General features: G+C 55.3%; 1 protein-coding gene across 11 annotated transcripts; it reads right to left on the bottom strand.

Annotated features, from left to right (window-relative positions):
• Positions 1 to 137: 137 nt before the first annotated feature.
• On the bottom strand, positions 138 to 25,895 carry LOC102544142 (chronophin). 11 transcript variants are annotated; one of them, XM_015241608.3, is made up of 21 exons: positions 25,500 to 25,895; positions 24,307 to 24,349; positions 23,964 to 24,068; positions 22,759 to 22,835; positions 22,381 to 22,492; positions 22,222 to 22,298; positions 21,588 to 21,732; positions 20,975 to 21,043; positions 20,735 to 20,825; positions 20,165 to 20,310; positions 19,317 to 19,428; positions 18,870 to 18,951; positions 18,704 to 18,784; positions 18,069 to 18,185; positions 17,243 to 17,340; positions 16,796 to 16,955; positions 15,696 to 15,790; positions 5,764 to 6,937; positions 5,188 to 5,405; positions 1,160 to 1,372; positions 141 to 637 (listed from the first exon to the last, which is right to left on the bottom strand). In XM_015241608.3, the coding sequence occupies exons 1-18, from the start codon at positions 25,556 to 25,558 to the stop codon at positions 6,621 to 6,623; spliced, it is 1,986 nt and encodes a 661-aa protein (XP_015097094.1). In that variant the 5' UTR covers positions 25,559 to 25,895; the 3' UTR covers positions 141 to 637; positions 1,160 to 1,372; positions 5,188 to 5,405; positions 5,764 to 6,620. The 11 variants fall into 11 exon arrangements, with proteins under 11 accessions (XP_072829582.1, XP_015097094.1, XP_072829584.1 ...); XM_031671702.2 differs by lacking the exons at positions 141 to 637; positions 1,160 to 1,372; positions 5,188 to 5,405; positions 5,764 to 6,937 and adding an exon at positions 13,487 to 13,608; XM_072973476.1 differs by lacking the exons at positions 141 to 637; positions 1,160 to 1,372; positions 5,188 to 5,405; positions 5,764 to 6,937 and adding an exon at positions 13,715 to 14,271.

Raw genomic sequence — 25,895 nt, 5'->3', positions numbered from 1 at the left:
ACCATCCCCCTTCTGAAATTGCCAGCATTGAAGAGGGAGGAAGATGTGGACCAGGAGTGACTCACAGCTGGAGGCCAGGCCAGCAAACCCACCCTGCCCTGTGCTGCCTCCCCAGCCCCCACCTCCCTCCAGATGACTAAGCCCACGCTGGCATAGGAGGAGAGGGAAGAGCATGGGGCTGAGAGGCAGGCCCAGAGAAATTGGGTCGCACCCCTTGTGAGCCCCTCAGCCTTCCTCCCAGACCACACTGGCTGCCTCAGAAAGCAACCACAGTGCTTCACTTTTTCCTCCAGAGCCTCCCCAAAACCTCAACGTAGGGAGGGTGGGTGGAGCCCAGCCTTTCCTCTGTGCTTACCCTCCAAGGCCCACAGAGACCACTCTCCGCCTGCTCAAGGAATGGGGGCATTTCAGGAGGTGTCATGGACCAAGGCCAGAGGTGCTTCAAGAACAGTCCTTGCCAGACTGCCATCAGGTGGGCCTGGCTGGCTGTTCCAGCCCAGTAGTTGAGCTCTCAAGGCCTCAGGAGCTGCTCCTCCATTCTGCCCCCACCCCAATCTGGAAGATGGTCCAGCACCAGGAAGTGTTTGCTGTTGGGGGAAGGGCTGCTTTACTCCTCCAGTGTCTGGCCTGCCAAAGGCTGGTAGAGAGATGGGGTGGCATAGTGATATGGTGTATAGGCCCCTGGAAAATCCCCTTGTGGGTCTGGAGACTCGGGGTTCTGGCTCTAGCCTGGCCACGCCCTCCCCAGGGCATCCTGGCAAGTCACTTCTCCCTGCTGGCCTCAGTCTCCCCATCTGTGAACTGGGGATGTGCAGCCCTGCTCTTCTACACAGTTAGTACAAACGGTGTTCAAGTCTATTGTACTTAATAGAGGATTATTTTTTTCATACATCTTGGAAGGTTTTAGCCTCCCTCTTGTCTCTTTTCCCAGGCTGAATTTACCTTCCTGGGTCAGCGCCTCTGGGAGGTCTCCCTTTCACAGCCACCTCGTCCCCAACAGTTCCCTCCTCCCTAGGCTGGGGTGGGGAACTCTCCAGAGTCCAGTGTCCCCTAAAAACAGGGACTGTGGTTTTCCTAGGGCAGGAGGCAGGGACAGATGCACTGTGTGCCCCTCCCCCAACCCCAGTCTCAGGGCCTCCTGGTGGTGGCGCCCACTTACCTGCCTGTGCCGGGTGCCTGGCTTTCATACATTATCTCATTTCGTCTTCACCTCCCTCCTGCTTCAGGACTGCCAACTGGGTCAAGCTTCTGCACAGGGAAGCTGCCCCGGGGCCCTGAGATGAAGCTGACATTAGAATCAGAGAAGAGGGGCAAGTCTTGATTTGGAGGTTACCAGCTGTGACTGTAGCCAAGGTCCTTGTCCTCTCTGAACCTGTATCCAGTAAGTGGGAATGTTACCCACCTGCCAGCTGGCTGGAGGATTACAGGCGTGATGTGGGAGGGGCTCAGCATCAGTTCTCTCTTGCACCCCCCAAGGCCCCTCTCCCTGTAGTCCTCCCATCGGCACCCCACGGGCCTGCAGCAGAGGCAGCGAGCTCTCTGGAATTCCTTCGTGCTCCAGGCTGGTCCTGTGGGCTGGACCTTGGCTGCTGCCATGAGAAATGAGTTGAGCTTGTCCAGACAGGGGAGCCAGGCCAGTGCGGCTCTTCCCAGCCTGCCAGCTCCTAACCGCCCCCGTGACGGCTGCGCCTCCTCCCGCGGCCAGGGGTGGAGAGGGCTGCCAGGCCCACCGACACACCAGCTGCACCCCCAGGCAACCTGGCTGGCCCAGTGGGGAAGGCGGGGGTGGTCAGAGCCAGCTCCAGAGCTCCCCCATTTATTGATGCTGAGACCACCCAGAGACGGTGGCCGCTTGGCCCCCAGAGCTAGGGCTGCGGCCCTTTTATCTACTGAGCCAAGGAAAGAACACTGTGGTCCGGGATACCTAGACCTCAACAGTAATCGTTCCTCCTGCTCAGTGAAAGGGAGGAAGGGCTAGTAGGGGATGTCCCCCAACTTCAGGTACTTTTCCAACCAGTTTGTGCTGGAGCCCACCCCACACTTACCTGCTCATCCATTTCCACCTCCCTCTTTGCATGTGCTGGTCTACCTGCCCAGACAGCCACCTGGTGGCTTCCACCTTTCCATCTGGTGTCTGTCCCCCGCTGAACACAGTCCCCGGTTTGCCTTTAAGGAACTGCCCCTCCTGTCCTGTGAGGTCTGGGTGGGGTCCAGACCCTGTCATTCATTAGTCCTGCAAGGCTCAGGCCGGAGTCTGGTTTTTTTTTTTAATGTTTTTTTTTTTTGGGTGACATAATTATAGACTCACAGGAAGCTAAGAGCTTTTTAAGAGCTTAGAAAATATTTGAGACGTGAAGGAAAAAATGTGTTGGGCCCAAAATACTAAAACTGCAGAGCTGAAATTAATAAATATTTACTGTGCTCAAACCAAAAACTTGGTAGTCATAAAAACTGTATTACATTTGAAAACAGTTTGTCGGTTAAATTTTCTTCAAAAGCGTGCCCAAGTCTTCCTAGAGGCTGGTCACTCCTAAATTAGATCTCCACCACCAAATAATGTCTAAAATAAAACTATCAAAATACTTGGGAAATGTACAGCACCCCCCCACCCATAAACATAGTTAACATGGGCTGTGGGCACACATTTCCTGTGATGTGCTTGGGACCTGTGTATCAGGAGTGTTTTGGGCTGTAAGCCGGGGAAAATTCAACTGAAGCGGCTTTAAAATTAAGGACAACTCATGTAACAGGAAGTCGAGCTAGGAGGTTTCCATGGCAGGTTAATTCAGTGGCTCAGTGAAACCAACAAAGATCTGGGTTCCTGTATCGTGGTGGATCGTGGCCGTGTAGACAGTCCTTGTGCTTCTGCACAGCCACAGAGCCACAACTAGTCCTTGCTCTTAGGACAGAGAAGCTAAAGGGTTTGGGATGAACTTAACATCTGCAACATACTCTCGAATGAATCAGTTAAAAATGTAAATATATATATAAAGAGCAATTAAGCAAATAGGACAAATATGAACAGCTGGGAGTCTAAGTGAAGGGCACTTGGGTGTTTATTGTGCTGTACTTGCACCTTTTCTGTTGGTCTGAAATTTTTCTAAATTAAAATTTGGGGAGTGTGACATATAAGAAACATGTATTTGGTTTCTGATCCCAGTTCCTGACATAGGTCCTAAAACCCTTGCCATTTCCTAAGTGATAGGGGTGACTGAACGAGCATCTTTCTGACCCCAGTTCGTGACACAGAGCTCCTAAATCCCTTGGAATTTCCTGGGTGATAGGAGCATCTTTTGTTATATTGAAGTGACTCTTGGTGGGCACCTGGATGGCTTCAGGATGGGGGCTGTTTACCAGAAACACCAAGCAGCAACTGGAACTTTCCCCGGGGAGGGGAGATGGGCTAGAGATTAATGACCAATGCCTACATGATGAATCCCCTCCATAAGACTCTCCAAACTACAGGGTTTGGAGAGCTTCCAGGTTGGTGAACACATCCACATCCATGCTGGGAGGCTGCCGCACCCCAACTCCATGGTGACAGAAGCTTCTGCACCTCGCCCTATGGGTCTTCATCTAGCTGTTCATCTGCATGCTTTATCATTCCCTTTATGATATAATAAACCAGTAATCGTAGTGTTACCCTGAGTTTTCAAACCTGAGAAGGGGATTGTGGGAACCTCTGATTTATAGCCAGTTGGTCAGAAGTACAGGTGATGACGCTGGACTTGCGATTGGCATTGAAGTGGGGGAGAATCTTAGGAGACCGAGCCCGTAACCTGTGGGGTCTGCACTAACTCCAGGTAGTGTCAGAATTGAATTAAAATTGTAGGATACCCAGTTGGTGTCCACAGAAAACTAGAGAATTGTTTGGTATAGAAAACTCGCACATTTGGTGTTGGAAGTACTGTGTTCTGTGGGTAGAGGAAACAGTTTTCCCTTTCAGTTGGTGTCAGAGAAGTGGGATTTGCTACAAAGGCCCTGGCTCATGGAAACGTGTGGTTTGGGAAGAGAAAGTGTGAAAGGGCAGAGATGAGGAACCTTTGATTCCTGGCTGGTCACGTGGTCACCCATGGTCCGAGCAGCAGCTGGGCTGCACTATTACTAAAGGTAAACACTGCCAGTGGAATTTAGACATGACTCCAACTCCTGGGGAGTTGGCTTACTGGATGTATAAGGAATTGCGAAAAAAGTAAAATTTATAGTCCCTTGGTTATGGTTATCTGTAATAGGTAAAATGAAATCAAAAGAGTACTGGGTGGGACCCTGATGCTAGACCAAGTTTAGATTTCAGTGAGTCTAAACTTTGGCTACTGCCTCAAAGCCACCCCCAGAGGGAAAAATTATGCAGAGACAACAGAAAGTAACTCTAAGGCCTTGGTCATCAAGAAAGTAGTCAACATGGGGGAAGGGAGGGGAGGCAAAACTAGGACAATATTGAAACCAGGGGGTATAATGTGAAGTTGTTTTATGTTGTGGATTGTTGCCATTAACTTCCTAAAATATTAGCTGGGAATTGACGTGAAGGCCATACAGTGCTCACTGTGGTATTCTTATACTTTTTCTGTTGGTTTGAAACTTTTCTAAATTAGAGGTTGGGGGAAACAACCCCAAGTTCTTCCAATCTTCCCAAAGCAGTCACAAAGCAGAAAAATAAGAGAAATATACTGGGCCATGCCTCATGATAACAAAATGGCTGCAAAAGCTTCCACACCCAAAGCCTAGAAGAGAGGCTGAGAGGGATGATACACCTGGAGGGTGCTGGACCACCTCACAGGGGCAGCCAATAAACTCCCTTCTGCCTTAGTCAGGTTGAGCTGAGCGTGTCACAACCAGAAGTCTCCACGAGTGCACATTTGCTCCCACTTCCTGATGCAGCCAGGCTCAGCCAAACACTCCCTCTTCCCAAGAAGAATCACACTGGGGAGAGTTTCCCAGACCTTGAGGTCCCACCCTTCACTTTATAAATAAGGGAGCAGGCTTGTGCAAGCTCAAGTGACATGTAAATCAGTGACAGTCAAGCCTGGAATGGTCACGGCATCTCCCCACCCAGCTTCTGTAGGCCTGTCCCGCTGCCCCTCAGCCAGTTCTTGGCTGGGCATGTGAGGCCAGCAGGGCAGATGTTCACAGCAGCACCCAGGTGTGAAGGATGCCTGAAATGGAGGGGCGGGGTCCGCAGCATCTCACCTGAGCTCCCGGAGGGCAAGACCTGCCTTCCTCCCTCTCTCTACAGAGAGGGACTGCAGCCTCCTGGAATCAGCCAACATTTAAGTTCAGATCCTGCCTCAGGTGATCACACTTTCTTGGTGTGTGTCCTTGTGTAGGTTAACATCGCCTTTCTGATCCTCATTCCTCAAGGAGTAAAGTGGGCTGAGTAATACAAGCTTGCTGGAGTTTCTGCAGGACTGAAACGAACCGGTATATAAAGACTCAGTGAGGCATAAAGTGCTGCTGAGCTAAGGTACCGCTGCACTCAGAGAATACTCTGGAACTGAGGTGGATCATTTCACAAAGCGGGTGGGCCCACTTCCAGGGAAAGCAGGCTCAGGCAGAGGCTCCTCCTCCCGCCTCTCCCTGGACACAGACTTGAACCCACACAGACACTCCCACTCGCACTTTATTAAGTACGGGCGGACTGGTTACAACAGAGGTGGAGGTGGCGGGGAAGGCCCTGCCCCCACCCCCACCCCCACCGTCACTGGCACACAATAAATAAATAGCTAGGGGTGGGCTCGGGGGAGAGGTGGCATGGCAAATACTGACGGCACAGAGGGAGCATGAAGGCCCTCTTCCCAAGCTGTGGCCACCATCAACACTGGTCTGCTACCGTGATCAGGGAGGGGCGGGGCTCTCAGCTACAGAAGCCCCCAGAAGCCACTAAGTGGCCCCTTTGTAGTAGAGGGGTGTCTTCAGCACGTGGACCCTTATTTATGGATAGAAATCTAGACCCCTGGCTGGTCTAGTCAGATCCAGGTTGTCAAGAGGCCAGTGTCTCTGACTTCTGGATTGTTCTAGTCAGGATCTAAGAGACCAATGGGTCATTATTACCTGGTGTCCTGACTGGTCTACTCAGGACCTAGGACATGAAAGGGTCATTGTCACTTAGGCTCCCAACTGGTCCACTCAGGACCCGGTATCGATGAGTCACTATCACTTAGCCTTCTGATTGGTCCACTCAGGGCTCAGGGTAATAATAATTTATGGTTACCTAGACTTCTGATTGGTCAAAAGGGACCCAAGGCCAGGGCCCAGGAGCAGGCAGAGCTCTGGAGGCCCCCGGGAGGAGGTAGGGGACTAAGTGCTCAGAATTGGGGGAAATCAGTGGGCAACAGGGCCCAGATTTAAACCAGGGGAGTTCACAGGGCAGGAAATAAGGCCACCTGGCTGGGTCAGGCCAGGGCGAACCAGTCAGGGAGAGGGGGCAACTTCTGGGACAGCAGAGTGCCCAGCCACTGCTGGGAGGGGGTGCGAGGGCCCCAAACCTTCCCTGGGTCCCAGCCCCACCAGGGCAGAAACTGGGGCCAGGGAGCTGGTATGCTTAATGCAGCCCATGGCCCATCACCTCCAGTTGTGGGATCAGGGTGAGGGAGGGTTGTGGCTGCGGCTGCAGGTTGGTGGGCTCAGTCCTCCAACCCCTCCATCAAGTCTGCGATGCTCTCCACATAATAATGGGGCACAAGGTCGTGCTGGCCAGCCGCCAGGTAGGCCTGGGCCTCCTCCAGGCGGGAGACACCTGTGAGCGTGAGCACGGTGGTCATGCCACAGTGGTGGCCGAAGAGGATGTCGGTCTCCAGGCGGTCGCCCACCATAAGCGTGCGGCTGGGGTCCACACTGAAGTGCTCCGTGATGCACTCGAACATGTAAGGGCTGGGCTTGCCCACCACCAGGGCCTGGCGTCCTGAGGCTGTCTCCACAGCAGCAGCCAGGCTCCCGGTGCCTGCAGGGACATGGAGACTCTGTCAGTAGGGGTGGGTGGCAGGGAAAGCATCCAGGCCCTGAAACTGGAATTCCCACAGAGGCAGCTTGGCTCAGAGGTCAAATGATTGAACTGAGTCAAAAGGCCACCTGCTTCCACATTTCAGTGTTGGGGTTAAGAGTCTGCAACCATCTGTCTGCATTCACATCCCATCTCCACCTTTCTTGGACAGGCTACTTAATAACCTCCCTGTGCCTCAGTTTTCCCATCTCTAATGTGGGGATATCCACGGCACTACCTCATGTGGGTATTTTAAGGCGTGGATGAGCCACTGCATGTAACTGGGCCTGGCTCGGTCAGTCCTGCATGAGGTTCACTACTTTACCCCGGCAGCTATATGCCTTTGGGCAAGCCAACTTCTCTGAGTTTCCTGGACTCACTGGAAAGGGGGATCCAGGTAAGGCCTACCTTCAGAGAGGTGCTGTGGGCATCACAGGGGCAAGTGCTTTGGAAACGGAAAAGCACTTAACAAGCAGCAGTTGTGGTTACTGCTATAAGAATGTGCGCTCTCGGCCTTGGAAATTGGCACAGCCCTTTTGGAATACAGCAGGGCACAGAAATGTTCGCACCTCTGACCCTGTCAGCCTCCACTGGGAAAGTGATCACAAGGCGAGAATTCAAACTGGAGACAAAAAGCTACATGCTTGAAGATGTCCGTGGCTGCAGTAACTATAATAAGCAAAATTGTGGAACGCACCCAAGGGTTTAACAATAGGAGGATTGTTTAGAAAAGGACAGTTCTGATTCCCAGCTCAGTACCATCCTGCCCCACACAATGAGTCCACTGTGCCCGTCCCAGAGGCACATCCTTGTGCCAGAACGTCCTACTGTCACAATGATGTCCCTGAATAAATGATGATGATAATCACAATTTACTAAGCACATTCTAAAGTGCCAGGGGCTGTGCGCGTGCTCATAAACGCCCATTTTACAGATGAGACAGCTGATGCTCAGTGTTGTTAAGTAACTTGTCCAGTGTTGCACAGCTTAATAAGCAGCAGATAAAAGGTATGCATTCAGGCAGATCTAATCCAGACATGTGCGGGGCCAGCTTGTACTGGCTTAGGAGTACTGAATGCTTCATTTTCAGGAATTCTGTGAGCTGGTGGTTAAGCAAAGCCACTATTAAAAGTCAACTTATACGAACTGACAATCGAATGAAATATGTTTAAAACAAAGGTAATAAATTCTCAAAACTCATCACTTCCTAACTATTTTACCATTATTTATGCTCTTGAGGTTATTTACATCCATAATGATGGAAATATTACAGAATGGCATGTACATATCTTCCCATCCCCATGATGGGAAGTGACTTCATACTGGGAGCCTGAAACCGGCCTTAGGGGAGTATTTACACCACTGAAATTGGCAAGTGGTACAAATCAAGGCTCTTCCAGATCTTAAATATTTATCAGTACTCCACTGGTCTGACCCCAAACTCTCTGGGCCGCCTCCTCACAAATGACACTTGGCTTGATTAAGCCAAAGGCACAGGGGATGTGCAGACAGCAAGAATCCTTTGCCCGCAGCTCCCAGAGGAGGAGAAACATACCAAGGATCAGGGCAGAGCCAGTCCACAGCAGTCCTGCTGGGAAGGTCTCCCTGACCTGTGACCTAGAACTTGACAGCTTGTTTTCCTGAGAACTGGGTCGGGAAGAAGAACCATTTGCTCTGTTAGAAATTCCTTCCAGGATGGGAAGGGTTCAAGTCCAAAGCAATTTTCTTGGCTCAAGAATGGTAGCTCTGTCAGCAGCTTCCTTTCCCACCAGGATAGAGCTCATCACTCTTGGTCCCCATGTCCTACCTCACTCACTCAGCCAGGATTTACTGAGGCCCAGTTATATGCCAGGCACCGTGCTAGGCACTGGGGATAGAGCAATGAATGAAACAAAGATCCGTATCCTGCGGGAGCAAGCATCCAAGCAGGGGAGTCTATGAACATAACTCTGTCCTCAGACCACCACATCCCACTCCTCTCAACATCCTGTCATGTCAAGGCTGGCATATGTTTTGCTGGTGACGTATTCCTAAGACAGCAGGCATTTCTGTTTGCCAGCTCAAGTGGCTGCCACATGGTAACAAGGTAAACACACAATTTAAGAGACCCATAGGGACAGTGGAGGGGGAACTGGGGTGAGAGATTTGCATTATTTCAGATTTTATGCATACTGGGGCCTTTATTAATATTTTCATTCCACTTTCAGAGCTGTATGATTCAGTTGTGCACAAACAGGACAGCAGCGCTGTATTTGTTAAGCTCTGCCTCCCCCTCTTGGCTGTGGGAGTGACCAGCAGAGCTGGTGGGCACAGCCAGGTGGGTGCTGAGACCCAAGGGGCTGCAATGGACAGGGCCTGGTCTCTCCCCAGCTCCTCCACACTATTCTTCCTGAGCCCCTAGGAGAGCTTCTTAACCCACAGCCTTAATCTGAGCTTTGAGGCCTCCGGAGAACCTCACTTTTCATAGCATGGCCTAGGGCAGGCAGGAGCTCCTGCAGCTGGGAGCCCTGAGCAATGCCCTTACCTTGGACTTATGGCGAAACTGAGACTGAAGTGGTCATGCAGCAAGTAAGTCTGCAGTAAAGCTAAGACAGGCCTAGAACAGTAAGATTCCCAGCCTGGTTCTGCCATGGCCCAAAACCTGTTCCACCCCTAGTGCCCTGTCCTGCAAGATGCCTCCTCCAGGAAGCCTTCCTAGATGATCTCAGGCCTAGGCCCTCCTTGAGGCCCCATCATAACAATGTGTCTACTCCTCAATCAATTCCATCTTGCCCTCCCAGGATCTGGTATCAATTGAGTCGGTAGCCAGCAGGGAGGGAGTGATGGAGTTCTGTCTCTGCCCTCAGCCTATTGACTAGCTGTCCACACACACTACTGTCAGTTACCCTCTACTACAATCTACTCTTGTCTAACTTGAACCCTTCAAGATGTAGGAGCCTCACTTGCTCCTGCCTCCTTTGCAGACGTGAATACCCAGATACCCACTGTTAACCAGCAGTGAAGAGGGCCTTGGATGGAGAGGGTGGGGTTTATGGGTTGGGGGTCAGATGGCCTCAAGAGCCACGTTCAGTTCCTCTTGATCTTGGGCAGCTCACTTCCTCTCTCAGCCTGTTTCTTTAACTGAGAAATGGGACAGTAACTTCCATCTCCAGAGTAATTTTGAAACTAAATAACAGACACTAAGGTGCTTCATAAATCTCTGTAACATGAGAGAGCTCAGATACAACATCATCTGAGAACCAGGCACTCACCCTGGTCACTCTCTCCTCATCGAAACTAGCACCGTTAGTATTCCCATTTTAAACCCAGGGCAGAGATGCTCCAAGGTTATGTAACTTAGCGAGATTCCAGAGCCCTGGAGCTGGAACTGGAACTCAGGCCAAACTCCACCCACCTCCTGTGTGCCCTGCTCCCCGCACACCTGTCTTCAACCTGCCACTGGGAATGCTGTTCCAACCCTCCAACAGGGGGACAATCCTTCCAGGCTTTGTCCGCAACTCTCCGACCTCACCCCTATGGCAGGTGGGGCAAAATGACAGTAGTCCTTGAGGCTGGTTCAGGAAGGCTAGGGTTGCAAGTTCAGGCCCTGGATTCCACCTGCAACTCCCTGAGCCACAATGGGCCTCAGTTTCCTCATCTGTCAAATAGTCCCCACTGCCGCCCCTCAACAGGGTGGCGACTACAAGAATGACCATGAGAAGACACAAAAGCATCCTGGGCTCTTGCTGGATGGGGACCTCCCTACATCCGTCCTGTTCCCCACCTGTCACCTGGAGGCGCCCTTTCCCTGCCCCGCACTCCCAGGCATGGAGGCGACAGCGCAGGCCGCCCCCCAGCTCAGTTTCCACGCCAGTCCCGTGCTCACCGGGGGTCCGGCTGCCGTCGCTGAGTGGATGCCACGGGTCGCGGTCGGTGGCCACCAGCAGGCAGTCGGGGTCGCGCAAGTGCGCGCAGGCCTCGCTCAGCTTGGCGAAGGAGAAGTGCTCGTCGTAGCCCACCAGCACGGCGCGCACGCGCGGGGCCGCGCCCGGGTCCTCGCCGGGGTCCCCCGCCAGGCGCAGCCCCGCCGCACGCAGCTCGGCCTGCAGCCCCTCGCCTCCCAGCACGAACACCGCGCCCTGCGCGTCTGGCGGCCCAAGCAGGCGCTGGCGCAGCAAGCGCGCGGCGCACACGGCCGAGCTGAAGAGCTGCTCGGTGCGCAGTCCACCGAAGCCGAGGCGCGCGAAGCGGAGAGCCAGCTCGGGCCGCGTGCGCCGGCTGTTGTTGCTCACGAATAGCGCCGCCTTGCCAGCCCGCGCCAGCCGCTCCAGCAGCTCCGGGGCGCCCGGCACGGCGCGCTCGCCGTTCCACAGCACCCCGTCACAGTCGAACAAGATCCCCTGCGCCCGGCCCAGCACGTCGCGCAGGGCCGCGCCGCACAGCCGCTCGCAGCGCGCCATGCAGCCGGCTGGCTGCCCGCACGCCCGCACCGCGCTGCTCTCTTTCCGCGGGCACGGCGCGCTCTCCCGCAGCCGTTCGGGCCCCGGCACTTGCCAATCGGCGCGCCGGAAGGGCCAGGGGGCGGGGTCATGCCTGGCCCGCGGCCAGTGGGGGCGAGAGTCTCGGGGAGGAGCGCTAACCAAGCCCGGAGAAAAGGGCAGAATCGCGGCCGCCACAGAGGGAAGGCCCCGCCCCTTAGCTCTGCTGGGCCAGTCGCCACGGAGCTTTAGCCCCAACTAGCCTCTTGCAGGGGTGGGAGGCTGGGAGACTGACGTTCTTTTGGGCCAATAAGGAGTTTCGAATCGAAAACATAGCGCGAATAGCCGCCCTGCGTTCCTCAGCCAATCAAAAGCTTAAGGTAGCTGGTTGCTGGGAGGAAAACAGATACTAGAGGAGATGTCATGTTTGGGTAAAATCTCTTTGCCCTTTGAACCGTGGATGCTCCAGTTCCGAGAGAGGTCCTGAGAAGCGTGACGGGGAGAGAGGCTCACGGTGTCCTCTCGGATGCTGGAGCCCCTGGCCTAGATCAGTAGTTCTCCACCCTTGCTGTGCAGTAGGGTTCCCTGGGGAACGGATTTTTTTTTTAGATAAAATTTACATAAAATAGGATGCATAGATCTTAAACATACAATTCAATAACTTTTGATAAACGTGTTTTAAAAATACCGAAGTGCGGCAGGACCCCAGAGATTCTAATTTAATTGTTTTGGGTGAGCCCTGGCAGTTTTGGATTTCTTTGTTTTTTAATTACCAAAAGATTCTACTGTGAGGCCAGAACTGAGAGGCACTGGGCTAGAGGCAGCCTGTCCCCTGAGGACTCTAGAGAGAGGAGACAGAGCAGCAGTGGCCAGTTGCCCAGGGCAGTGATGGATCTGGCTACCTAAGTCCCCACTTGGGGAGGGATGTGTCACAATTTTGTGCTTGTCTCTCAACCTCTGAGACCCTGAAGACCTGTCTGACTCCCCAGGAGCAACTGGAGCTTCGAAGACCTGGGAAAAGCCACACCCTATCAGTCAGTCTCTGGGGCTATTTTCTCTTCTCCAGTGCCCTGGGTTTTGTTCCTGGCCTTTGCATAAGTTGTCTTCTTGGCTTGTAATGTTCTTTCTTCCCTTTTTTTCACCTGGCCAGCTCCTGAAAGACTCCTCCTCGATATCACCTCCTCCAGGAAGACTTTTTTTTAAGGAGGTCCTGAGGATTGAACTCAGGACCTTGTGCATGCTAAGCATGCATTCTACCATTTGAGCTATACCCTCCCTCCCTTCCCCCCAGGAAGCCTTCTTGATGGCCACCCTCCATAGACACACACACACACACCAGTCTGGGTTAAGTGGCTTGCCCCTAACTGGCTAATGGTTCCCAGTGCCATGACACTTGATGCTAATTGTCTTGGGTGTATGGCTGCTTTGGGACCTAGCCGAGTCTGGCACAGAGCAGCCTCAGGGAATGTTTGCAGACAGATCCATCCCTGCTCCCCAGGAGAGGCTTCACTGCCTTCTCCAGGACAGGGTACGCTGCAGGTTGGGGGGACATTATCAACAGCAGGCAGCCCTTATAAGGCACTTCTGTGTGCAACGGTGGTGGTTCGGTCTTTACCAGAGTGTCTCATTCAGTCCTCAGAATAACGCTTCCATGGTGGAAGTTGTTAAACGGTTTCACAGGTGAGGAAATGGAAAATCCAAGAAGTTAAAGAAATTGCTCAGGATGTGAGGGCCAAGTCCAGGCTCTGGAATCAGGCAGACCTGGGCCAGGTCCATGACTCACTTGCCATGTGACCTTGGTAGGTCACTTTCTGAGCCTCAGTCTCCTCACCTCTAAGAGATAATGGGATTTACTCCACGGGAAGAGGATTAAATGGAAATTATGCAGAGAAAAGCATAGTGTTGAAGCACAGAGTAAGCACTGAAAATGTTGGCTGTTATAATTTCAGACACGAAAAAGAAAGGAGGCAAAGAATAGGTAATTTTTTCTCCTTTATGAAAGTGTCTTCTTTATTTCAAGGACAGAAAATAAAACTATCATTTGGGCAGCTGCTCCAGTTTTGTCCAAAATAATTTATTTACCAGCCTTACAAAAAAATATATTGGCAAGAGAAAAATTAAAGTCCTGTAGGAGTAGGTGAGCCTCTCCTTCCTTCCAGCGGCTCCCCTGGGACCCTGCCAGGGAGTGGGGAGTTGGCTGAGGGGACCCCCACCCAAGCCCAGAGTGGATCCAAGAGGACAAAGTCTAGAAGCGGAGGACTGTTCTGAGTCCCCCTTGCCATGGGGGCCGACCCAGCGGGCACCGAGGCACTTGTAGGCAAAGGCTGGAGGCCCCCCACCCCCTTGGGAGGGGTGAGGGCTGTGTCCTGGGAGGACAAGGTGGGGAGGAAGGGATGCTAAGGGCTGTGAGGGAGGAGCTGCCAGCTCAGTCGGTCTCTGAGGCAAGGCTCCTGGGCCGGGGCTGAGGGGGGATAACTGGGGGAGTGGGGGCCCTGCCTACTGCCTCAGGGGCCCCTCCCTCCTCTGTGGCAGCCCCCAGGTCCACATCTGCAGGCATGCTCAGAGAGACTCCGCTGGGGGAGGCTGGACCTGGGGAGGCTGGGCTGGGGGAGGCTAGTGAGGGCCGGCTCTGGCGCCGGGCAGGCTGGGGGGCAGTGGGGGGTAATGGGGGTGGCACCGTGGGGGCCCGGAGGTTGCTACCAACCAGACGGCGGGGCAGAGCCCGGGGGGTCACAGGGCTGCCAGAGCCAGGGGGTGGGGCTGAGGCTGGAGGGGTGCAGCGGGTGCTGGAGACCTGAGGGGGCGGCATGGTGGGCCTGGCTGGCGCTGGGCGTTTGGCTGTGGAGGAAGGAAAGGGTTAATTAATTAGGCGTCCACACTGCCTCTGGCAAATCCCCAAGCTCCATGCCACCTCATCTTGGCATCTGCTGTTCCCTCTGCCGGGAACAGCTTCCCTGCTGGATTCTCACCATTCAGGCCTCTGTCCACTGCTCTCCACCCTCTGAGCTACAGGACCCCTCCTCAGCCCTGCCCCAGTTCCTGTCATATTTTCCAGTCATCTTTTCTTCTTGGGACTTCTTGAGCTCTGAAATGATCTTGTCAATTTTAATTTTGCTGGACTATTGCTTGTCTACCCGAGTAGAATGTAAACAAAGTGAGGCCATCGTATGTGCAGCTGGCCAGCACAGCGCGTGGCCGGCATGGAGTAGTTCAGTACATATTTGTTGAATAAAGAAATGAGGCCTGTTCCCCCTGACACCCTGGTCCTGCTCACCTCCTCTCAGAAGCCCACCAGAAACTCCCCCAGTCCAGCGTTCAGATCCCCCTGCAGAGTCCAACCTGGGGAGGCAGCCGACAGGCGGGGTGGGGCCAGGACATCTGGACTCTGGTCCTAGCTCTATCTCTACCCACTGGAGGGACTTGAGCCCCTGTGGTCTCAGTTTCCTAACCAGTGAGATGGGATGCAGCCTTGACTTCCCAGGGCTGACAAGAGGACCAGCGCAGGTGATGCTGTGACAGCCGTTTGACTTGTGCTCCAGTGAGCAAACATCCTGCTTGCCCCCCACCCAGGAAAGGTGGCTAGAAGCCCCACCTGTAGGAAGGCCCTTGCGTGACCTCCCAGCACACGCTGGTCCAGAGGCCCCTGCCGCTGTCCCATCTATTCCCAGATCTACCCTATATACCCAGGTGGAAAGTCTACAGCCTCCTGGGCTGGGCATCCCAAGTGTCCTAGTTGCCCTTGAAGACTCTCCACCTGAACCCGCCTGGCTTTAGGCCACCTCCACAGCTAAGTGCACCAAAGAGGCTCAGAAGGAGGCCACTTCACCACCACCACCACCACCACCACCGCTCTCCTTCACAGCCCTTTGGAGACCCCATCTTCCCTCTTCACTCTATGATCTCTGGGCTTCTGGAGGGACTGGACTCCACTGCCACTAACGCTCGCGACCGCTGACCTTTATCGAGCATGGACTGTGTGCTGGCTATGGGCCAGGCGGCATCGTTTCATTCTCCGAAAAGCCCTCCATGGTAGTTGTAGTTACTGTCCCATTACACAGAGGAGGCAGCTGAGGTGCAGACAGGTGAAGTCACCTGCCCAAGGTCACAGAGCTGGAATCTGAGCCCAGAGCATCAGGCAGCAAACCTAGGTTCTTAGCTACCTGGATTCCTGGCTTCCCTCGGCTGTCCGAAAACATGGGAAATGGCCCGCCCCCTCTCCCTGCCCACCCTCTGCACCCCCGTTCCTCCCACAGCCAACTTACTCTTCCGAGCTGTGTCCTCTGCTGGGGCTCCTGCCTCTGGGGGGCTCCTACTGAACTTGGGGGAGGCTGGTCTGAGGGGCGTCTCGGACTCTGCCCTGAGAAGGAAGAGGAGGGTCAAGGTCAGCCCTGGCCATCTCCCAGAGGTCTCCTGGAGTTGTGGGGAGGCTCCCAGCCAACAGGCTGAATTTGGATCTTCCCAGGACTTGTCCCCACCTCCACCACCTTGTGGCCGGGCCTGGGATCTGTCCCTAGGCTGGGCCTCCCTGAAGAGATGCTTCTGGTGTTGGCCGGAGTTTGCATCCATTGAGGCCTGGCTGCTGTGTGGCACTGAGACAGGGTCCGTGGTCCCCTGTGTGGCCAGGATAGGGGGTAGAACACTGGAGCTCCCCTCTGACTCAGCTCTCAGGGTCTACATGATCTTTATGGGAGGTTCCGGCCACGAGAGAAGCCAGAGACTGGACAAGAAGCAGAGGAGGAGGCCATGGCTCATCTCTGGCTCTGCTCCATTGGCTGATCCTCAGGGAGGCCGTTCCTGACCCCATGGCTCATGCAGCTCCCTACTCTATCTTCCCATGTAGCACACATCACCGCCTGATGTTAGATCATGCCTCTATTCATGCTGGTTGATTCTCTCTTCCCACCCTGTGGAATGCAAGTTCTAAGGGTTGTATTCATCTGTGTTACTCATTTGAGGAAATTCAGTTTTGGACCCCAGCAGTCTGTGATAAATGAACAATCCCCACTTGGTTGAGGGCAACATGGTAGCACACAGCCCCTCCGATGTAAAGCATCAAAGAGAGGACTGGAAAGTACAGTATTTACAAATTCCAGAATGACCAGCTCCCTAGTTTCCTAAATCTTAGGGCCTGAAACAGTGCCTGGCACATAGTAGGTGCACAGAAAAGAGCCATGTAACCCCGCAGGGAACATAGCAGTGGCTGAGAGGAGTATGTCTGTTTCCACCCCACCCACTCCAAACTGGGAAACCTAGCATTTGGGATGAAAATACAGTACCTGTTTTTCCTAAAATGCTGTTGGACGCCCTGGGAGATGGTGCCTCAGGCTGGGCATTGTGGGGCCATTCATACGTCAGTCCTTACCTTTCCTTGGCAGCCACTGGGGCCGGGGTCGGAGCTGGAGATGGGACAACGGCTGGGGTGGGCATGGCAACTGATGGAAGCTCCTCAGAAGCCGGCCTGTCACTGACCTTGTCCTGGGGAGTAGGCACTGAGAATAAGCCTGACACGTTGAAGTTGATATCTGCGGATAGAAAGGAGCAGGCCGTAACTTGCAGAACTTCCGCCAACCTTATCCCGCTCAGCCCATGATGGGACCATTTTTCCTTTCCCCTGATGCTATCTGGACTGTGTTTTGCCTTCTCACTCCCACATGGGCCTCACAACAATCCTACGAAGCAGGCATGTTCATCCCCATTTTACAGATGAGAAACTGAGGCTCAGAGTGGAGGGGGCTGCCAGGGACTAAAGTCTGGACGCTACCAAACTCGGCAGATGAGGGCACAGGATTCACAAAGGTGGGAGCTTTACCTCCAGGGAAGAGGGTGTCTGCATTCTGTATCAGAGCCTCGACCACGCCCACCACCTGGATGGACGACACAGAGGCTGCATCCAGCTGGGCTGGGTCCCTGGGACAAAAAGAGAGCAAAAGTGAGTCATCATTTAGCAAGGTCTAGTGGCCCCAACTCTGGCCCTGTGCTACGTACATCAATCACATCAAGTCCTTTTCTCAGAACACTCCCAGACCACCAGTGTATGGCAAATGTGTCAGTCACACGCCAAATTTTCCCCTTCCTTCACCCACAACAGACATCACCAGACAGTCATGGCGCCACTGTCCTCACAGATCTTGGATCTAAGCAGCCTCAGCAACTAACTGCACTCAGCAAATGAACGAATTCTTTTTGCCTTCCCGGCTGGGTGAATAACAACCCCTCACGTTCCACAGTACTTTACAGTTTACAAAACATTTCTCCATTCATTATCTCATCTAATTCCCAAAGCACAGATCCTTGACATTTGTATAATTTCTCTCCAATTTACAGATGAAGGTCTACAGTGTCTTCCTAAGGCCCATCTCTAGAAGGTGCAGGGGTGGGGCTAGAACCAGACATCTGGGCTCCCAGCCCCCAGCAACAGACTGCCAAGCACCCCATTACTACCATTACCCAGAATACCTATCTCCAAAGCCCTGTGGGGTCTGTGATCCCTTCGGGCTGTTCCTCACAGCAGCCTTGACAAAACGAGCTGCTCAACCCACTCAAAGGATGGGGAACCTGAGGCCCAGCGGGGAATAAGCAGATGTTTGGGTGGGGTGGGCTGGGGCTGTCCCCTTCCCCCAACCCGTGCCCCTCACCCTTCCTTCTCAGGGGGCCACAGCAGGTTGGGCCCCAGGACAATGGCGATGTTGCTGGGTGTCATCCTGTTCACCTCCTGCTCCTCTGCCAGCCGTGCCAGGAACTTCATCAGGTACCTGGTTGGGGTGGGAGGGGGGCTTGGGCCGGGGCAGGGCATCTGGGGCCACAAACACCCATGGATGCCTCCAAAACCTGAGACTTTCCCAGCCCGGGATTTCCAAAGAGTGGCACAGATCCCACAAAGGATGTGTTTTGAAGTTTAACAGTTACATCAGTTGACCTACTGAGCATCACCTACGTGTCAGGCACTAAGTTGAGAACCTCCCGGACACTCTACGGAGTAGGGGCTGTCATGCTCCATGTCTTCCACATGAGGGTGCTGAGGCACAGAGAGGTTAAGTTGCTGGCCCAGGAGCACAGCAGAGGCTGAGGTGGGATTTGAAGCCAGGTGGTGTGGCTTCAAGGTTCAAGGTGTGTGTTTAGTCCAGTGTCTCACATAAATATGGCTACTACGTCAAAGCTGTGTTTTCAGATATATTGCTTAGGATAAGGGGGCAGGACTCAAACCCAGGGCCCTGAAATGCCAGCTGGGCCCTGGCTTCGGGGAGGCCAATGGGATGGGCCGGGGGCTCACCTGAGGTTACTGAAGTTCTCGCGGGGCAGGCGGCTGCATACCTCCTGGAGGGCCTCCAGCCGGGCTCCTGGCTCCTTCAGGCTGGGAAGGGGAGAGGCCTGGTGAGCCAGCCCAGAGAGGCCCCCTCGGCAGCCTTGTCCTCCCCTGCACCGGCCCCCATCCTCACCTGGCTGCCCTCATCCAATCGTCATAGAGGTCAAAGGTCATCAGTGGCTCTGGCAGCTCCCGCAGATAGGACTTGAGGGCACCTGGAGTGGTGGCGGGGGCTCAGACTAAGCCTACCAAGTCCCCACCGCTACCCCCAGGACCCGGCTCTCTCCATGTTAGAAACCTCCAGCCCTTGTTTCACTAACGTGTCTAGGTCTGATCATTTCTTTGGGCCACAGACTCTTGAGAAAATGATGGAACTTAGTGATCTTGTCCCTCAAAAAATCTTGTACACACATTCCAGGGGGCTCATTGTGGACCTCATGTTAAGGACCCCTACATCTCCTCAGATGTCTTCTCAACAGATTATCAGGCCTTAAGCCAAATGTATCATGGATCACTCCAGGCAGCTTCAGGGAAGGGATCGGGGGGAAGGCCCTCCACCAGGGCTCCTCGGAGCAGGCACCTGCCACGGCGTGGGGGTCCGAGCAGAACTCCTGCAGGCTGCGGGGGTCCGAGGCCATCATCTGCTTGAGGCGTTTCAGCACGGAGGCTCCAGCGGCCAGACGGAAGAGGCCCTGAGGCAGGAGAGAGGGCAGGCGGGGGTCACGGAGAGCTGGGCAGGGCTGGACACCCTGGCTGGGAGGCCCTGGCTCACTCCCAGCCTGGGGTAGGCCTTGGGGGCCCCACTGGTTTGGTGGGCTGAGTGGACATCACTGTGTCTGTGGTTCCTCTCAACTCTCAAGGTCTAGGATTCTGAGCAAAGTGCAAAGTCTGGGAGGAGCTAGGAAAAGTTATGGGGAGACAAGAGTCTGGTTGGGAGCAGAAAAAAGACAGGAGGCCCAGCAGGTCTGTCGGGAAGCAGAAGATCCTCTTAGAGTGTGATCCACCTCCTAAGGGTCTGTCTTCAGGAAAGCAGCGATGTACTAGCTTGACCGAGTGCAAAGGACGGGTGAGGGCAGCGAGTGGCAGTGACTCACATGGAGTCCTGGCTTCACTGCCACCTTGTCACCTGCCGCTGGGCACATCTACCTGTTGGCCTGTCTCCCCCTTGCAAAATGGTGCTAATGAGGGCTCCCTCCAAGGGCTACTGGGATAACCCAATGGAGCAAGGAATGCAAAGGGCTTACAGCACAGTGCCTGGCCCATACGAGCATCACTAAGTGGAAGGTGGTGTCAACTCAGCAGCAGGAGGCCATGCCTTCTCCCGGGACCTGTGTGCTAATGGTGGGATCTCAGGCCCCCGTACCAGCAAGCTGTGAGACTGAGTGAGGGCCCTGGTGCTCCTTCCCCACCCGCCCCAGCGAGCCCCACCTCTTCCTTCATGCCCTCAGAAAGCAGCATCACAACGCAGGCCTCGATGGGCAGGGCGATGTCCCGGCCTAGCTCTTGCAGGTGGGTTCCCAGAGACACCCCATACACCCTGGAGAAGGGGGCGGCCATCATCGAGGGGGAGGGGTCTGCAGGGACGAGACAGATCAGCGGCCTAGGGTCCTCCCACTCCTGAGCAGCCAGGTCAGGGCAGATGGGGCACCCTGAGATGTTCTCAAGGGGCTACCACCTGCCAATTGACCATCCATGCCAAACATCCTGAAATCAGCCAACATCCCTAATCCACTCACCTCCACTGCCTCCACCCTTGTCCAGGCCACTGTCACCTCCCTTCTGCCTCCTAACAGGTCTCTTGGCCCTAGTCCTGCCCCTTCATTCCATCCTCTGAGCTGCAGCCAGAGCAACCTCTCCATCTCAAATCTAACTGTCCTCCTCTGCTCAGAACTCATCCATGTATTCTTATTGCCCTTCAGGATGGAGTGCAAGGTTCTTAGCATGCCCCAAGCAGGGTGGGGGTCAGGGGTGTGGGTTGAGGGCCACCTGTGTCCCCACCTGCTTGGCTGTGGTTCTCCCTCAGCTCAGCGAGGGCCGTGTCCAGAGAGCTCAGAGACTTGCGATGGTAATCAGCCTGAATCTCCATGAGCTGTGGGGACGAGGGGACACCCCCAAGGGAAGAGAGGGAAGCTGAGCCTCCCCCAGGGTCACAAATGCAGACCCCTCCCTCCCACCATCTCGCAGGGAGTCTCAGTGGCCTCTGAGCTCTGGGTAGCTGGAGCCTGGTCTTGGACTCACATGGATGAAGTAGTTGGCATATGTGTCCTCCTTGGTGGCGAAGTGGTACAGGTCGGCCAAGTACTCGTCCTTGGGGACAGAGAGGGTTTATATCATTGAGGCTGGGGCCCAGCAGGGAAGCTTGGAGGGGTGAGTGACTTGCCCAAGCTGTATGGGGAGGGTTGCAGACAGCTCTCCTCTCTCTGCCAAGGTTGGCTCTTGGGGCCAGCCCACAGGGGCCCCTTCAAGCCCTTGAGGGGCTTTTACAGCTTCTAGTCCTCTTCTCTGTGTCCACATAACCTTAGCACAGTGCCTTGTGGTACTCGCCGCTCATTCACTCACCCACCCTTCATTCACTCACTCACTCACTTTGCAAAAAAAAACGGAGATCCTGGTGAACAGGCCCTTCCAGCTGTTGTGCGACTGGTATAAACAGAAGAGGCTACAAGGTAATGCCTAGTATACACTTTGGTGCCTGACTCCTGGGTTCAAATCCCAGCTCTGCTGCTTCCTACCTCTGTGGCCTGGGGCAAGTCCTGTTTCCTCTCTGAGCTCTGGTTTCCTCCCCTGCAAAACGGGGACAGTACCCACACCAGCCACCCCCACACATCCAGAAAGCCCCATATGCCCTCACCTTGCATTGCTCCACCTTCCTCTTCAGCTCCTCCTCCTCCTCCTTCAGCGTCTCCACCTTGTTGGCCGTGGTGGTGTGGCTGTAACTGCCGGGGCCGCCGCCCAGGCCCTGATTGCTGCCTGAGTTCTTAGCTGCCTGACTGAGCCTGGGGACAATCCCAAGGTGGGGACATGTTCCCATAGCATGTCCAGAGCCAAGTGCCCCCTTCATATACCTGACCACATAGGATTCTGGGATTTACAGACGCAAATCCCAGAGCTGCGCTGGCCTTGGGCCTCTGCAGGGTCTGCGCAAAGTGCTCTGGGTCGCCCCCTGGTGGCGAGCTTGATGATCATAGCCACACACCTCCAGAGTAGAGGGTGGGGCTGTCCTGGGTACCATCCAGGGATCTTGGAGAATGGTTTATGGCTATCCTAGGCTTTGGTGATACCCTCACCTGCACAAGCACATGTACAGATGCGCACAGAGGCCCCCTCACGTGTGCCGTCACATGTTCCTAAGATCTGGGCATGGCACAAGAACACACACTGTTCTCAGTGGGCCCTGCAGTGTCCTCCTCATGGAGGAAGGGCCTAAGTTCTGTGGTCACATCCATGGGCCGGCATGAACCCCACCTGAAGGCTGTGGCTCCCACCTGCTCTTAAGCATGTTCCAGTCAGACACCAGTTTCTGCAAGCTTTTCTTGTGCTTAAGGATGGCTGGCAGTTCCTCCTGGGGGTGGGCAGAGGAGGGTTCAGTGGGCTGTGGAGGTCGGAGCTAGAGGTTGGGGAAGCTAGGGGCGGGGCTAAGTCACCTCACTCAGCCTGCTGAGCGGCTGCAGGACATCCCTCTCCAGGGTCATCTCAAACTCAGCCAGGATGCGGGCCAGCTGGTTCTGAATGGCACAGCTCATCTCCAAGGCCTTCCTGTGGACACAGCACCCAGTGGGCCCAGGCTCCCACAGCCCCTCACCCCCATCTGGAAAGACTCAGGCCTCCTCTCTCCCTCCTGTCCCTCTCTCTCTCCTTCATCTTCACTGAGCCCCACACCCTCCTCCCAAGTCTGGCTGCCCTCACTGACCAGGGCACTCTCCCCAGACTGGTTATCTTTCCCCAGTGAACTGGACCCCCTCTCAGCCCAGATCTCTCCTTGGCATCTCCAGGTGAGGGCCAAGCCCCCAGTTCGTGCTCACCCCATGCTGGAATCGGGGTCCAGCTCCTTGAAGCTCTCGGCCATCGTGGTGGACAGAGCCATGAGGGGAAGCTTCTTCTGCAGGGAGGGGCAGGGCTAGCTGTGAGCATGTGTGTGCTCACCCCCTGGGCTTCCCTCCACCCTACTTGAGCACATGGCAAGTCCCTTGGGGGCAGTACCTCACCAAGGCACTGGGCATGGACAGGGAAGGCGGGAACCCAGGGGGCTGCAGTCACAGGTGGGATTGGAAGCAGGATGATGACAAAGTACATGGAGGTGACATCTCCTTGTGACCACGTACAGAGCTAATATCCACCTGGGGTCCCTTTTCTCCCTCCCAAAAGCCACTGGATTGGGCAGGAAGGAATGACCAAGTCCCATCACTGAACGGAAAACTCAAAACAGAGGGTGCAGCTTGCCTAAGTTCACACAGTTAAGAAAGTGGAGAAGCCAGGAACACCACCTCGGAGACGGCTCTTTCCTCTGCTTCAGAGCGTATGTGACTGACTGAGCCCCCGCACAACTGAAAACCATCCACGGCTCCCTATTGCTCTGGTCAAGTTCAATTATCATCTGATCACAAATATGCCTCCCCATTCCTACCTAGCCTAATGAAGAGCATCAGCTTTGGTCAGAGAGACCAGGGTTCAAATCTTAGTTTTGCTACTTACTAGCTGTGTGACCTTGAGTGAGTCACTTTACCTCTCTGCTTCCATTTCCTCCTCTGTACACAGTGCTATTAAAGGCAGTCTCCTCCTACGGTTATTTTCAGCATTAAGTGAAGCAATGCTTTGACATATCTTAGCAACAGACTAGCAGTAATCAACCCATAAATACTGGCTTGTTGATTAATACCAGTGAGTAACACTCAAAATCCAGCTCAAATGCCACTTCCTTCAGGAAGCCCTCAGACGCTGCCCAGTTAAGAGCACCTGCTCTGGGTGCTGATTGGACAGAGAGGTTCAGGTGCTGTCAGAGGCCTGGCTTTGGCTCAGAGGATTGGTGCAGAGGGGGCGGGGTCAAGAAGGGGATGGGGAAGAAATAGGATCTAATGAGTGGGGTGCCCGAGGGGCCTTAGGACTGAGCAGTCTCCACTCCCTTGATTCCAGAGATGCATACTGGCGGGGAGACCCCAGCTGTGACCTCACTGCCCCATTGGACAGAGGTGTCCTGCCCAGGCCCCTCCTCCCTGGGACCCCCACTCACCACCCGCTTGTCCATGTCTGCCCCGCTCTGGCCCTGCAGACAGGCCTGCAGTCGTTTGTGGACATTGTGGGCTGCTCGCTTGGCCGGCTCCAGCCTCTGCTCCACCTGGGAGGAGGTCCGGGGGTTATGGATCATGGGAGGTGGTTGTTCCCCACTCCCCAGTTTTCCCCCAGAGCAGGATCTACCTTTCTCTTTCCTACTCCTGGGGACCTCAAGGCCAACAGCATGAGAATGACTCAACTCAGGTCCCCAGCTGGCATCCCTGCCCGGCCCTCTGCTGACAGCTTGCACAGGCCGCCTGCACAGGCCTGCCCTGCCACCCACTATTGGCCCAGGCATGTACCTGCTGCAGGTCCTCACCCAGGAACTCAGCAGTCTCCGAGGTGCTGTGGGGGGAGAGAGAGCTTCTGCTGAGCCGACCCAGGTTAGGAAACCCCCTGCCTCCTCCGGCCCCCCCAAAACAGGGCACCTGAACCCCAGTTGCTTCCAGTGCCCCTCCCGATCAGGCCGTCCTGGGTGGCCCGCCTGCCTCATCCCAGTCGGAACACATTCCACGGGGGCGGGAATAGGATACAGGCTTTTTCCTCCTCCACCCAGGGCTGTGTCCTGAGAGGGCGGACAAAACCAGAGGGGACTGGGGGAGCCTCTCTATTCTGCTGATCAGGGCAGAGGAGGCCCCGGGCTGGCCCCAAGAACAGGAAGTGTGTGAACTCGGACTCCTGGGCTGTCAGTCACACAGGACTCTGGACTGTAGCGATGGGCAGGTCCTGGGCCTCCATCGGGGGACATGTGGGGACACTGAGGCCTGGAGCAAGGTGGCCTGACTACCCAGGCTAACACAGGCGTCTGCGCCAATGTGAGACTAGAACAGGTCTGTGGACACTCAGTCCCTTCCCCTGGGCCCAGAGAATGAGAAACTCCCACTGCAAGGGGAAGAGATGACAGGCCCTGGGAGCTCCACAAATTTCTGACCTCCACGCCACCAGCTCAGGAGCTGTGGTAGGAACAGGGGGACCTGAGGATGTTTCTACCTGAGGCTGGGAAAAGCAGAAGCAAGATAGAGAAGCAGGAGGCCTCTGGGCTGGGGGGTGGGGGAGTGGGAAGAGGCACCGGGCAGACAGGGTCAGGCCCCTCCTTTCATCTCTGAGAGGACCCTGTCTCTTCCGCTCCCCTAAGGTCTGGGTTGCTGGTCACCCCTCCCCCTCAGGCAACCAGATAACAGTCCCCATTGTACAGAGGGGACAAGTGAGGCCAGGGAGGACCATCTGTTTAGAGGCTCATGGAGACAGAAGATCCAGCATCTTTGATCCTCCACTCGCCCTCCCATTGGGGGTGGGGGTGCCCCTTCCCCCAAAGGCCAGTGCCTACCCTTCCTGCTCTGGCTGGGAGGTGAGGGTGGCATTTAGAAGGGAGGAAGAGAAGTGGCCAGTCAGAAGGTGGCTGTCCAGCTGTCCCCTACCTCCCCCCCACTTTTACCTCCCCTAGGGTCCTACGGGGGGTGAGCCGGGGGCTGGAAGGGAGGGGGCTGCCTCTTACCGTCCCAAGCTGCCCGTGTGGGCCAGCTGCCGCATGCGATGCAGCTGCCTCTTCATCATCTTGGGGGCGGGCTGGGGGCTGCGGGGTCACGGTGGGGGTCGAGCGCCCAGCCCCCGGCCCAGCCTGCCTCTGCCCGCGGCGCCTCTCTCGCCCCGGATGGGTGGGCGGCGCTCTCCGCTTCCTGGGCCAGCCGCGCTCTCGCTCGCTGCTCGCTCTCTCCTCCCCCGCTGGCGACTCCGCCCCCGGCCCCCAGGTCACTCCGCTCTCCAAGTTTGTTTTCTCACTCTTTCGCGTCTTCCGGGGGCCCCCCAAGGGCCCCTCGCCGGTCCTGGCGAGTGTGAGTCCGCCGGCCGCCGGGCGGCCCACAGGTTGTGTGCGCGGCTCCTCCTCCCCGCT

The sequence above is a fragment of the Vicugna pacos genome, chromosome 12, assembly GCF_048564905.1.
Source record: "Vicugna pacos chromosome 12, VicPac4, whole genome shotgun sequence".
NCBI lineage: Eukaryota > Metazoa > Chordata > Mammalia > Artiodactyla > Camelidae > Vicugna > Vicugna pacos.
The sequence above is the reverse complement of the archived record's forward strand: the minus strand, read 5'-3'. Positions and strand labels throughout refer to the sequence as shown.